A 13,364-nucleotide genomic window follows, 5' to 3' on the forward strand; every position below is an offset into this window, starting at 1 on the left:
AAGTCAGGATGGTGTGTGGCTTGGAGGGGAACTTGCAAGTGGTGGTGTTCCCATGCGTCTGCTGCCCTTGTCCTTCTAGGTGGTAGAAGTTGCAGGTTTGGAAGGTGCTGTTGAAGAAGCCTTGGTGAGTTGCTGTAGTGCATCTTGTAGATGGTACACACACTGCTGCCACTGTGCATTGGTGGTGGAGGGAATGAATGTTTATTGTGGCGGATGAGGTGCCAATCAAGTGGGCTGCTTTCTCCTGGATGGTGTCGAGCATTTTGTGTGTTGTTGGAGCTGCACATGTCCAGGCAATTGGGGAGTATTCCATCACACTCCTGACTTGTGCCGTGTAGGTGGTGGACAGGCTTTGGGGAGTCAAGAGGTGAGTTACTCGCCACAGAATTCCCAGCCTCTGACCTGCTCTTGTACCCACAGTATTTATATGGCTAGTCCAATTCAGTTTCTGCTCAACAGTGACTCCCAAGATGTCGATAGTGGGAGATTCAGTGATGGTAATGCCATTGAATGTCAAGAGGAGAGTGTTTGATTCTCTCTTGTTGGAAATGGTCATTACCTGACACTTGTGTGGCCTGAATGTTACTTGCCACTTATCAGCCCAAGCCTGGATTTTGTCCAGGTCTTGCTGCAGATGGACATGAGCTGCTTCAGTATCTGAGGAGTTGTGAATGGTGCTGAACATTGTGCAGTATCTGGGGAGACGGTGGCATATTGGCAATGTCACTGGACTAGTAATCCAGAGACCCAGGCATGGGTTCAAATCCCACCATGGCAGCTGGTAGAATTTGAATTCAGTTAATAAATCTGGAATTGAAAGCTAGTCTCAGTGGTGGGGACCATGAAACTATCAGCGATTGTTGTAAAAACCCATCTGGTTCACTAATGTCCTTTAGAGAAGGAAATCTGCCGTCCTTACCTGGTTTGGCCTACTTGTGACTCCAGGCCCACAGCAATGTGGTTGACTCTTAACTGCCCTCTGAAATGACCAAGCAAGGTCAGTTCAAGGGCAATTAGGGATGGGCAACCAATGCTGGCCTTGCCAATGACGCCCACATCCCGTGAAAGAATAAAGGAAAAAAGTAATCAGCGAACATCCCCACTCCTGACCTAACATTGAAGTAAGGTCATTGATGAAGCAACTGGAGATGGCTGGGCCTAGGACACTATCCTGAGGAACTCCTGTAGCGATGTCCTGGGACTGAGATGATTGACCTTCAACAACAACAACCATCTCCCTTTGTGCTAGGTGCACAGTACTGTAATGTGCTTTTGCAGCTCCATATTCCCTGTCAGGTTGGGAACTGATATCTTCAAACTTGTTCAATTGCTCGGCCTCCATAACTTTACATTGGATTTTCCACATCATGTGCCAAATCAGCTGGAAAACAAACTAATAATGGAACTAGGTCAGTTTTATTAAACTGCTTGTTGTGGAATGAAGGCTCCCAATTCTTTTTCTCCGCATTTTATTCACCTAGTCATCCGTGCCAGAAGCTATAGAGCAGCCAGAGACTTGGTCGTTACTGGAAGAAGTTACCCCTCGGTCGGCAATAAGTAAACACAGTGGGAGGCAAAGTGAGAAAGCAAGGTGCAATCTGCTCTGCTTTGCTGTTTAACATGTTTTTATTAATCATGTTCAAAGGCTACAAGAAGAAGCTGTATTTATTTGCACTTTTCATGACCACCTGATGTCCCAAAGCACTTTACAGCCAATGAAGTACTTTCAAAATGGAGTCATTGTTGTTATGTGGGAAACACGATTCATTATTCAGTATTCATTATGGTTTTTCAGTATTCATGATGGTTCTGAAATCACTGTCCAATTTGTAGTTCAAACTTCCATCTTTAGGCCTACAGGTTTCACCCTATCACTTTGATATGCTAATCATGTTATAAGCAAGAGTCCTTTTATTCTGCAGCATAAACACTTTGGACATTGAGGCAGGAGCTGATGCCAACTCTAATAGCTGGGTTTCAACAGTGGGCGATGCCACTGGGGAACCAGTGTAATGTGTTAAAATTTACTTCTTACTGAAGGCTTCACTTCTTGGTTGAAAGGAACGGAGAGGACTATCCAGTTACTGGGACAACATTCAACTCTCGGATGTGGTGAAAGGAAATTGCTGCCTTTCATCATGATGGAAAATTCTTCAAATGGCACTTGAAGTGACATTGCTTAGATTTGCACATAATTCCCAGAAAGTTCTAGAATGCTGCAGTAATTTTTAGTCGCCTACTCCCATTTGTCAATTCAACACATCTCTCCGTTTGTTTCTTTTTTGCAGGAAGCAGTGAAAGCTCTGAGTTCGGTGAAGAGCTGTCTTCAGGATTGGAGAGGTGAGTGGCAGTGTAACCAAACATTCCTCATCGCATTTTATCACTCCACCCCGCCTTTTTAGATTTCCTTTGTAAATGAGTGATGCTTTGCTGACATTTAGGTAAATTGATTGAATTTTCTGTGGAATTTTGTTTAAATTTCCAAATTCGAAGTACTGAGAGGTGAAACACCTACTTCCATTTCACTCTCTGAGAATTCCTATGAATTATCGATTAGAAATATACTCAGCGGAAACTAAGAGGGTGAAATCACTCTCTGCATGGGCTGACTGAGAAATGGTGAAACTAGTCAGTTCACTAATACGAAACAATAGTGGAAATAAAGGCACTACATTAGTGACTAAGCAATTCACGTATTTGTAAGACGTTCCTTTTCCCGCTACTTAAATGAAAACACTAACCAATTTATTTTAGATGTGTAAGAGGAATTTCAAATGAACAAATGAATTACTCATTTTTCACAGTATGATTTTTCTCCCGTAAGGAATACATATATTTTCTAATTTTCATTCCCCAATCTGTTTGCCCCTCCACTTCATGATGGTCCTTCGCTAAAGTCCATTTCACAGCCACCATCACCCAATCTCAGTGTGCCTGGACAGCAAGTTTCAACAGGATGTATAAATGTAGGTTGTACATTAACTAAGGTCGGTGCTACATCCACGTATATGCACTGGCTAGCAAGGGCTCATCAATCAGGGGCAGGAACATTGCTGATTTTTTTTGTTTTTGCTTGCTACCTAGCCCAGGCATGTGGAGATTAATTACAATACCCCAACTAGCTCAACACACACCAAGAATTGAACCTAGGAGTAATATACTGGTTACAGAGACGAATGCATGTGGCCAATTCTTTATGCTTATATGAATATGTGTATATTATATGGGGATTGTGCGCTCTACAGAACTCATGTTTAAATTTGCAAACAGGAATCGGTTGTATGCAACACTAGGTCCCAACTGGCGGGTTTCAGTAAAGAATTCTCCAAGGAGTCGGTGCAATATTAACAGGTACAGTAAGGTGGCGGGGTCTGTCATAAGGCGAAAGATCAGAGATCATAAGCCGATCTTGTGGGTCTGCATGTCTCCATCCTGAATCAAGTTCATCATCTTCGAACCTTAACTATGGCGTGCTAATTCTTAAGCGGAAAATTTTTATACCCTGTGTACGGGCAGACCCAGCTAATTCCTGGTTTCTTAAACCACCAGCCATTTTGGATTTTCAAGTGATGTGCCAATGAATGGCAGAATCACCACACTTCATGCACCAAAACAATTCCATTTCTTTTTTGGATATTGGATTTTCTTTTTCCTGTTTAAATATGCTGAGAATGGTTTGATTGATTAGATTGGCATCTCGTGATGCAAAATCACATGGTTCCTTCTCGGTTGCCTTTGTGAGGTGGTGGGCTGATAATGAGAAGAGACTCTTAAAATGTAACCGTTAAAACTCTTTAAAAGGTGCTGCAGTGACTAATATTTCAGCTACCTTGAAAATCAGTAACTAGTGGTCTGCCCGAATGATGACTTTCCATGAACCCAGTACCGTTTTGATTTGCTTTGTAAGATGATATAGAAATGCTTTGAGCTGAGCTTATAACTAGCATTAACCTCCTCTCAGCTACCTGGGCTAATAGTTTCTGCCTAAAAGCCAAGGATTTATTTTTTTTAAAAAGGCCCTGGTATACATCAGAGCTTTACAGGTTTTGGCTCATTTTAGAACAGCTCTCTTTGTCAAACCCAATGTAGACTGAGTTGAGGTTTACTGCTAAGAGTAGTGCTGAATGCTGACCCCAAAGTAGAGATCAGGTGCTCAATAATGGACATGTGAGACTGACCCCAAGGCAATAACCTGAAGGGGCCAAATGATGTTACAAACTACAAGAGCAAATTAAGTGGTTTGTAACGGTCAGTTAGTGCCTAATTGCTTAGCAACCTTGAGGTCAGCCACTGATGTCTGTTATTATTTATAATATATACTGTTGGAACTTAATTGAGGGCTTATGATCCAATGTTGGTCAGTTTTTGCACCAACAGCCACTGCCACAGCAGTGCATTTCAAGTCAATGATACGTGTTCATTTAGTTCTTGCAGGTTGACATCAATGGAATTTTTAGAAAAAAAACTGCAACTGGTTATCCAGAAACTCCACAAACAGTATATATTATTGGACACAAATACTTTAGCTTCTATCTTTCTGACAACTCATTGTGTGTTGTTTCATAATGTGAACCACATATCTCTATGTACAGCATTCTACTGTATTAGGATGATGGCAATAGTGAATGTGAAGGTGTGCTAAAGCCCCATCCCTCTTGTATCATTCCATCCATAAGTTATACATGAGGAATAAAGCCTTTTTATGCCATTCATTATTGCTGTTATATAACACCCTGGGATAGGATATTCATCTTCAATATTAAAAATTCAAAAAAAAATCAAAGTACTTGAGAAAATGATACAATTCCTTGAAATTAGATTGGCTTTCTGGGCATGGTGTTATATAATAACTAGTCATCCAGTTGGTGCTTATTGGGAAGCAAGAAAAGAAGCAAAGTGTGTAACCTTACCTTTATCATATATAATGGACTAATATACTATGTACTGTTGGCTGAAGCATCATCGCACAGGAGATAAATAGCTTTTGCTTCATAATTGACTCTGGTCTCCAGTCAGTGTGGTTAAGCAAGGAACATAACAGACTTGTACAAAATCGTTGCAAATGTTTCTCTCTTCTTTTAAAGAAATGATTAACTTAATAAGCATTGATTGCAGCAAAGGGCATTGAGAGCAAAGGATTGATCCAACCATTACAGATCTGCCCATCAGCACACAATAGTGCCCTGGCTCTTGAGCATCTCTGGTGATGTTTCCACCAGCACCAGGGATTTCCTGGTACCTTATCCAAAGGGCCTTTTCTTCCATGTCTAAGCCCATGTAGTAGCTGTCAACTGGCTATTTATTGGCAAGAAGCCTCATAGTCCTGCCTATCAAATTTCCACCTCAAGTCCACAAACGGGGATCTTTGGATAGGAATCGGAACATGTTTTCCCTGGCCTATGCCAGTGCTAAGGACATTCCAGTATCCCCTGATCGTTGCTCTGGCTGAAATCAGCTAATCAGTTCCAATCAGAGCCTGATTTTCTCTGTGTGACTTCCTGCTCCCATTCCTTAGCTGAAGCGTTTACCCTTCTAGCCCTGCATCGTACTAAGCAGTTTGCATTTTATACGCAAAACATGAGGTTCTTTTCATTTCCTTGTACATTGACTGCAAAACAAGTGCCAGCAAAAACAAATCAAATTACACCATTTTAATTTAATGATGCAAAAGATTGCCAAAGAAATAAATTTCCCACCAGTGTCCAATGTACACAGGTTTGTTGCACAAAATTAAAATGTTTACTTTTCAACTGAACCGATGCATCTTAAACCTGTGTTAAAATAATCTCCAGTAGTAAATTATCCATGGTTAGTTGATCAATACAAGGGGATTTTTTTCCCTACAAGGTGGAGAGGGGTTAGGAGACAGATTTCAAAAGCTCTGCACTACACTGACTCACGTACTCATGAGAACTACATTGCTACAGTCAACTGTTCTCAAATATCAGATAATGCCTACAGCACAGTAGGAAGTCATTCAGCAGATCTTGTGTTCCAGCTCTCTGCAAGACCAGCTCCGCTAGTCCCATTCCCCTCTCTTTTCCCTGTAGCCTTGCAAATTTTTCTCTTCAGATAATTATCCAATTCCCTTATGAAAACCCCAGTTGAATATTTATATGTTGAGGCAAACCAATGTTTAATAAAGGTTCCCCCTACCTTCCTTGCTTTTGTACTCTGTTTCCATTCACAAAGACCGGGATCCTGCATGCCCTATTAACCACTATCTCAACCTGCACTGCCACCTTCAACTATTTATGCACATATACTCCCAGGTCTCTCTGTTCCTGCACCCCCTTCAGAATTGTATCCTTTAATTTATATTTCCTCTCCTTTATTCTTCCAACCAAAATGTATAACGTCACATTTTTCTGCATTAAATTTGATATGCCATGTGTCCATCCATTCCACTGGTGGTCTAGAAGTCTATCACTATCCTCCTCAGTTCACAAGACTGCCAAGTTTAGTGTCACTTAATTTTGGAATTGTGCCCTGCACACCTAAGTCTAGGTCATTGGTATAGATCAGGAAAAGCAGTGGTCCTGTACCAACCCCTGGAACCACACTATCAACCTTCTGCCCGTCCAAAAAACAACCGTTCACCATGACTCTCTCCTTCCTGTCACTTAGCCATCTTCATCTCCATGCTGCCACTGTCCTTTTCATTCCATGGGCTTTAACTTTGTTAACAAGCCTGTTACGTGGCACTTTATCAAATGGCGTTTTGAAGTCCATGTACACCACATCAATCGCATGACCCTCACCTACCCTCCCTGTTACTTCATCCAAAAAACTCAATTGAATTATTTAAACACGACTTGTGCTTTCCTTGATTAATCCACACATGTCCAAGCGTTTGTTGATTTTGTCCCGGATAATCATTTCTAAAGGTTTTTCCACCACCGAGGTTCAATTGACTGGTCTATAGTTGCTTGGTTTATCCTTACATCGTTTTTGAACAAAGGTGCAGCATTTCCTGTATCTGAGGAGGATTGGAAAATTATTGTCAGTACCTCTGCAAGTATGACTTTTGTTCCAAATATTTACTTAGGCAATTTCAACATTAAATATTACCATTAAAGCATGACTGAAAATTGTGACCTGAAGTGCATACATACACTAGATTTTTAATATGATTTGGATGTGTGCAGCAGAGTTCAGCTCCTGTGTTGTTAAGACAAACAGAAGTTGCTGGAAATGTTGGATAGGGATCAGTCGTTAGCTGAAAAAAAAGCAGAAAATCTCACATTTCAGGCTGAAGGATTTATTACAATTGTCATCATCCAAGGTAAAAGTCCATTCACCGATTGACAAACACTAAAAGGGCATTTATCCTGTATGTGCCTAATGATTGAGTTCACCCGAGTGGTTTGCCCTGTGTCTGACCACTTCATTAGGATGTCAACCTGCTACACCACCTCCTGATGCCATTGTTACAGTGTTTATAACTCAAGACAGGCCTTGACTAGTTTGACAAATTCCAGGTGATTTTGTCAGGATCATTCTACACCGCAAGTTTCAAATAGGATAGATAGAATCTTAGAAAGTTTACAGCACAGAAGGTGGTCGCTTGGCCCATCATGCCTTTGCCAGCCAAAACACGAGCCACCCAACCTTACCCCATTTTCCAGCATTTGGTCCGTAGCCCTGCAGGTTAGGGCACTTGAGGTGCAGACCAGAACCTTTTAAATGAGTTGAGGGCTTCTACCTCTTCCACATCTTCCACATTGTGACACCCAGTGAACTGGGCAAAAGCCAGATTCCACACATAGTGGAAGAATAATTATTGACCACGCTGCCAGTATCCTCCATGGGGTGAAGGTGATGTACCTGGTAAAGCAAGGTTGTTACCAAGACAGCCCCCCATGGTTGGAAGCCAATATGTCCGGTATACCAGGGCATGGGTAATAATTGTCCTGCTGGTGTGGCTCATCAATGGAACAGGGGAAGGTAAACCTCACACTGAGGCCCGAGCTTTCCCACTTGTTTCAGATAATCTTGCAAAACATTTGGTAGGGTGGTTCTCACTATACAAGCAGCTAAATTATTACCAGTGCCCTGTACTAGCGGGCTGAATTCCTGTTGTCCAAGCAAGAGTTAGAATTTGCTGGCTTTGCCAATTGCAATTGAATCTTTGGATTTTGGGACTTTGGAGACTTGTCCCTGTGTGGAGAGACTGCACTCGCTCCATATCTGCCCGTTGGTTTGGAGGCTCCTGAGCACAAAAAGCAGCTGGCCGACCAATAAAAAAAAACAGCAATGAGCATTTATATAGTGTCTTTATCTTAGAAAATGTCCCAGGATGCTTCACAGGGGCATTATCAAACAAAATCTGACTCTGAGCCACATGAGATACTAGAACGGATAAGCCAAAGCTTGGTTGAAGAGGCAGGCTTTATGTAGCATCTTAAAAGGAGGAGGAAGAGGTTTAGAGAGGGAATCCCAGAGCTCAGGGTTCAAGCAGCTGAAAGCACGGCTGCCAATGGTGGAGCAGCGGCAATCAGGCATGCGCAGGAGGCTAGAATCGGAGGGGCGCAGGGGTCTTGGAGGATTGTGGGGCTGGAGAAGATTACAGAGATGAGAGGGAGGAGGTTATGGAAAGATTTGAAAATAAGGATGAGTATTTTAAGATCGAGGTGTTGCCGAACTATGAAAAAATATAGATCAACGAGCACACTGTCTAGGGGGGGCGCGAATGGAATAAGCGCAAGCTAGGATACGGGCAACAGTTGAGCTTAAGTTTATGAAGGGTGCCTGGTGGGAGGCTGACCGGGTAGGCATTGGAATAGTTCAGTGTGCAGATAACAAAGGTATGGATGAGGGTTTCAGGACATGGTAACAAGAGTAAGGTATTGCACATTAGATGCAGTAGTCTCGGGTCATGTGCACACATTGGGGTGTTTGGTGGGTGTGATCGAATAACCTGATTGCAGTAACCAGGGGTGGCTTGGCAACATGATACTGAATAACAGTATCTGAAATGAAGCTCAACCTGACCTAGGACTCATCACGTGCAACGGACAACCAAAGACTTTTGCTGAGGTGACCCTAAGCCGCATTAATAGCTCTGCTTACACACCAGAGCTGCTATTTGCACAAACATATCTCCACCAGCACAGAAAAGCATATTTTCCAACAAACTGCGGATAGGAGACTGCTTTTATTTATTGTGCCTGTCTTGAAATGATAATCCCTCTAATATAAATGACCAAAAACCAGTCAATTAACACAACCAAAGTTTATTTATGCTAGCAGTGGGAACAATTATGCAGCAAATGTATTCAAGATGTAGTCTGATGTTATGTTGAGTGACTGTTTACTGTTACCAACAGCTAGAGGGAAACTCCACTGTGAGGTTGTGCCTACAGCACACATGCTTCCGTTAGTTTGTGGGATATGGAAAATATTCCACTTATGCCATTTGGGAACCCAACTTCAGCTACTTTCCTGTGAACCATTTGGAAGCAATTTTCTAAAGATTTGTTTTGCTTCTCTTTCAGATGAGGCATTAAACACAGATCTCACCTGCACTATAAATGATCCCACGGCACTATTTTGAAGACAAGGTGTCCTGGCCAATATTTATCCCTCAATAAACATCGTTAAAAACCAAATTATCTAGGTTATTATCTAGGAGAAACTTCTTTAGCCAGAGAGTGGTGAATCTATGGAATTCATTGCCACAGAAGGCTGTGGAGGCCAGGTAATTGAGTGTATTTAAGACCGAGATAGATAGGTTCTTGATTGGTAAGGGGATCAAAGGTTATGGGGAGAAGGCGGGAGAATGGGGTTGAGAAACTTATCAGCCATGATTGAATGGCGGAGCAGACTCGATGGGCCGAATGGCCTAATTTCTGCTCCTATGTCTTATGGTCTATTATCACATTGCTGTTTGTGGGAGCTTGTTGTGCACAAGTTGGTTGTCATGTTACATGACAGCACTCCAAAAGACACTTCATTGGCTGTGAAGCACTTTGGGCAACCTGAGGTTGTGAAAGGTGCCATATAAATGCAAAGTCTTCTCTTTCTCGTGGTAAGGGATGTTCATGCCGGGAAATGGAGTATATCCAATTGAAGCACTTGGTGTTAGCATCGACCGCACCAAGTCAGCTAGATGAGAGCTTCCTCTACGCTGACCCAGAAATCTGCCTCAAACTCAGCCCGGCAGCTGTGTGACTAATTTCCCTTTTCCCTCACTGTCCATCCTGTAGTTTGTCGGTGAGGCTCTCAATTTAGTGCTGTATGTGGGGAAAATTTGATCGATCTTTCAGGAGCTGAGTTGAGGCTGATTGATGCCCAGCAGCAAAGCTTGCCAACATTGGCCTAACCACCTCACGTTTCAGAGCGTACTCTGAGTTTAACACTGTCAGTACCACAGAGCACGTTTGTACTAGATAAGTGACGCGAAGTGACAAGCAAGCTTCTGCTAAGGTTGACAAGCGTCCTTATTGTCACTGTGGCAACCATGGAACTATTTCTTGTTCCATGATTGTTTATTTGAAATGGTTAACAAAGCGTGATGAAACGATGAGTGACCTTTTGTGATGGTGGCTTTGTGAAGGAGGGCTGCAAACAAAATGCTGATTATGTCCTTGCTGAGACGTATGCTTCCTTTATTTGCAGACAAAATGTTGGACCCAAAAATCCTTACCCCCGTCCCACCATTGTAAGCGTGCAGCAGAGTAGTTGCCTAGTGACCACTATACCTGACCCCATTGGACATTCTGGAGGGGTCAGTTGATTTTCACACACATCTTGGGCACCCACCCAACATAGGACCCTTCTCCACTGGCTGCCCGCTCTCCAGCGCCTCGGGTCTCGAGTGGCGTGGATAGACTTTGGTTCCAAATAGGCCCTGACAGAAATGTGCAGCCCGGGCCAAAACCTGGCTACGCTCCCGGAAGAACCGGTAGCTAAGCTACATCAGAAGTGTGCTGCTGGCCTCTCAGAGATTCAGGACCTCAGTATTAAACAATTTCCTGTGTATCACCTTCAACTCCCCAGTGCATCTGTGTCCATTTACTTTGGATATTTTGATCCTATATTTTATTCTGTACCAGGGGAGCACTAATTATATACAACCCAGCGAGGTCACTGAATAAATACTGCATTGTTTCAGTTCATAAACCGCATGGCCTTTGTTAACTCTTCAAGGGCTGGACTGGAGGTCCTGATTCAACAACTTGCATTTGCATAACCCCTTTAATGTAGTAAAATGTCCCAACACACCTCCGCATTTATCAAATCAAACCTGACACCGAGCCAAGGGAGCAGAACTTAGGACAGGAGGCTGAAAGGTTGATCAAAGAGGTCATCTTTAAGGAGTGTCTTAAAGGAGGAGGATGAGGCAGAGAGATGCAAGGGTAGAAATCCAGAGCTTAAAACCCCAACAACTGAAGGTATGGCAGGGCTAAAGGGAGCGAGGGGTGTGCGAGAGGCCAGAGTTAGAGGAATGCAAGTTTCTTGGAGGGTTGCAAGGCTAATGGAGGTCACAGAGATGGGGAGAGACAAGCTCCTAAGACTGTTGTTAAGAGCTAGGAACAGGTATATATATAATGTCAGTCCCATAGCTTGGTGTTTGCTTTCCATGCAGGAGTTAGGACAGTTTAACAATTCCGGGCACATTGGAACACTGGAGTCAACTTCAGTATAGGTAAGTGTGAGGTGGTACATTTTGGTAGGAAGAATACAGAGGTTGCATACTCCTTGGAAAATAGTTGTCTAAATGGGGGTAGAGGAACAGAGTAGCAATGCTGATTAATATGGCCATAAGAAAACAAGCAAAACACTTGGGTTCATTGCTAGAAGAACAGAGTTGCAAACTTGCATAGAACCTTGGCTAAACCCCAGTTGGAATACCATGAATAGTCCTGGTCTCCATATAATGAAAAGAACATAGAGGTACAGGAGAAAAAGATTTATCACCATGATACCAGAACTGAGGGGCTATATATATCAGGGACAATTGAACAGGCTGGGCTTCTTTCTTCGATAAAACAGGAGAGGACTGATCTAATAGAGGTCTTTTAGATTACAAAAGGCCTTTTTGGGTAAGCAATGAGAAGGTGTTTCCACTTGGGGGAGACCTGGACGAGGGACCATATATATAATAAGATAGTCACTCATAAATCCAATAGGAAATTCCGGAGAAACTTCTTTAACCAGAGAGTGGTTATAATGTGGAACTCTCTGTCACAAGGACTATTTGAGGAAAAAGCATAGATGCATTTAAAGGGAAGCGAGATAAACGCATGAGGGAGAAAGGAATAGAAGTATATGTTAAAAGCAAAATACTGCGGATGCTGGAAATCTAGAACAAAAACAAAAATACCTGGAAAAACTCTGTAGGTCTGACAACATCTGTGGAGAGGGATACAGTTGATGTTTCGAGGGGTTTTGGCAATTACCTTGATTAGTTATTTGGGTGGTGGGTGCCTGATGTTAATTATAAATACGTTAACTGTAACGGCTTTTCCTTTGTTAATGCAAGTAATTAATATAAAGTGACTCACTTTCAGATAATTCAGGATAGGTCTTCAGACCGTTAACTATGTGATTGGCTACCTAGTATCATCAGTACCTGATGAAGGGTCATACGGACTCGAAACGTCAACTGTATCCCTCTCCGCAGATGCTGTCAGACCTGCTGAGTTTTTAGAAGTATATGTTGATGGGATGAAGACAGTTGGGAGGGAGCTTGTGTGAAGCATAAACACTGGCATGAATCTGTTGGGCAGAATGGCCTGCTTCTATGCTTGCAGTACCAAGTATATAGCAAGGGACCAGATTCCTGATGGAGCTTATTTAACAGTTTCAGAGCAGCTGTCTCGAGGGATGACCCTTCTTGGTAGGACCAGCAGGAAGCACCATTCATGGTGTTTTCAGAGCTCAACTGGTTTTATAATCCCATCTCTTGACTGAAGTAACAAGTATGGGTGTGGGGTCATATCCGAGGGGAGTACGTTTTGGCTCTCTTTAAAGAAGAAAAGGTGTTTCCTGTGTTTTTTTTACAACCACTCAACTTTGTTACTTTGATAAATTCCAGGAAAGCGAAACCAAAATGTAGCCTCCCCTTCATCCCTCTCCATTCCCCCCTCCAATTCTTTTAGAGGCCCTTTATGTTTTTACGTGCTACACAAATTGAACAGAATGGTTCCCTGTAGAATAATGGAGGTTAAGTAGAATCTGAACCCAGTGTAAGTGGTTAGGTCACAAGCTAAATGATCGACTACTTTAGCATCAAGGAAACTTTCTAATCCAATTGGAATCAAAGCCAATTTTGTTAATCAAGGAATCTAAGAGGCCAAACACAAATATTGTGTCCAAGAAACGGGAAGAGGCACAATCAAGTACATATGCTTTGAAAC

General features: G+C 42.5%; 1 protein-coding gene across 4 annotated transcripts in view; it reads left to right on the forward strand.

Moving 5' to 3' along the window:
- Nucleotides 1–13,364, forward strand: part of LOC144685438 (ras-specific guanine nucleotide-releasing factor RalGPS1-like) — a 911,907-nt gene that overhangs the window by 860,739 nt on the left and 37,804 nt on the right. For 3 of the 4 annotated variants that reach the window (XM_078549928.1, XM_078549929.1, XM_078549930.1), the window contains 2 exons: nucleotides 2,289–2,340; nucleotides 3,271–3,351. In XM_078549928.1, the coding sequence (XP_078406054.1) occupies nucleotides 2,289–2,340; nucleotides 3,271–3,351 (133 nt within the window). The remainder of the gene's footprint in view (nucleotides 1–2,288; nucleotides 2,341–3,270; nucleotides 3,352–13,364) is intronic. The other variant, XM_078549931.1, reaches the window with a different exon arrangement.

The sequence above is a fragment of the Cetorhinus maximus genome, chromosome 10 (genome assembly GCF_964194155.1).
Source record: "Cetorhinus maximus chromosome 10, sCetMax3.hap1.1, whole genome shotgun sequence".
In the NCBI taxonomy this organism is placed as follows: domain Eukaryota; kingdom Metazoa; phylum Chordata; class Chondrichthyes; order Lamniformes; family Cetorhinidae; genus Cetorhinus; species Cetorhinus maximus.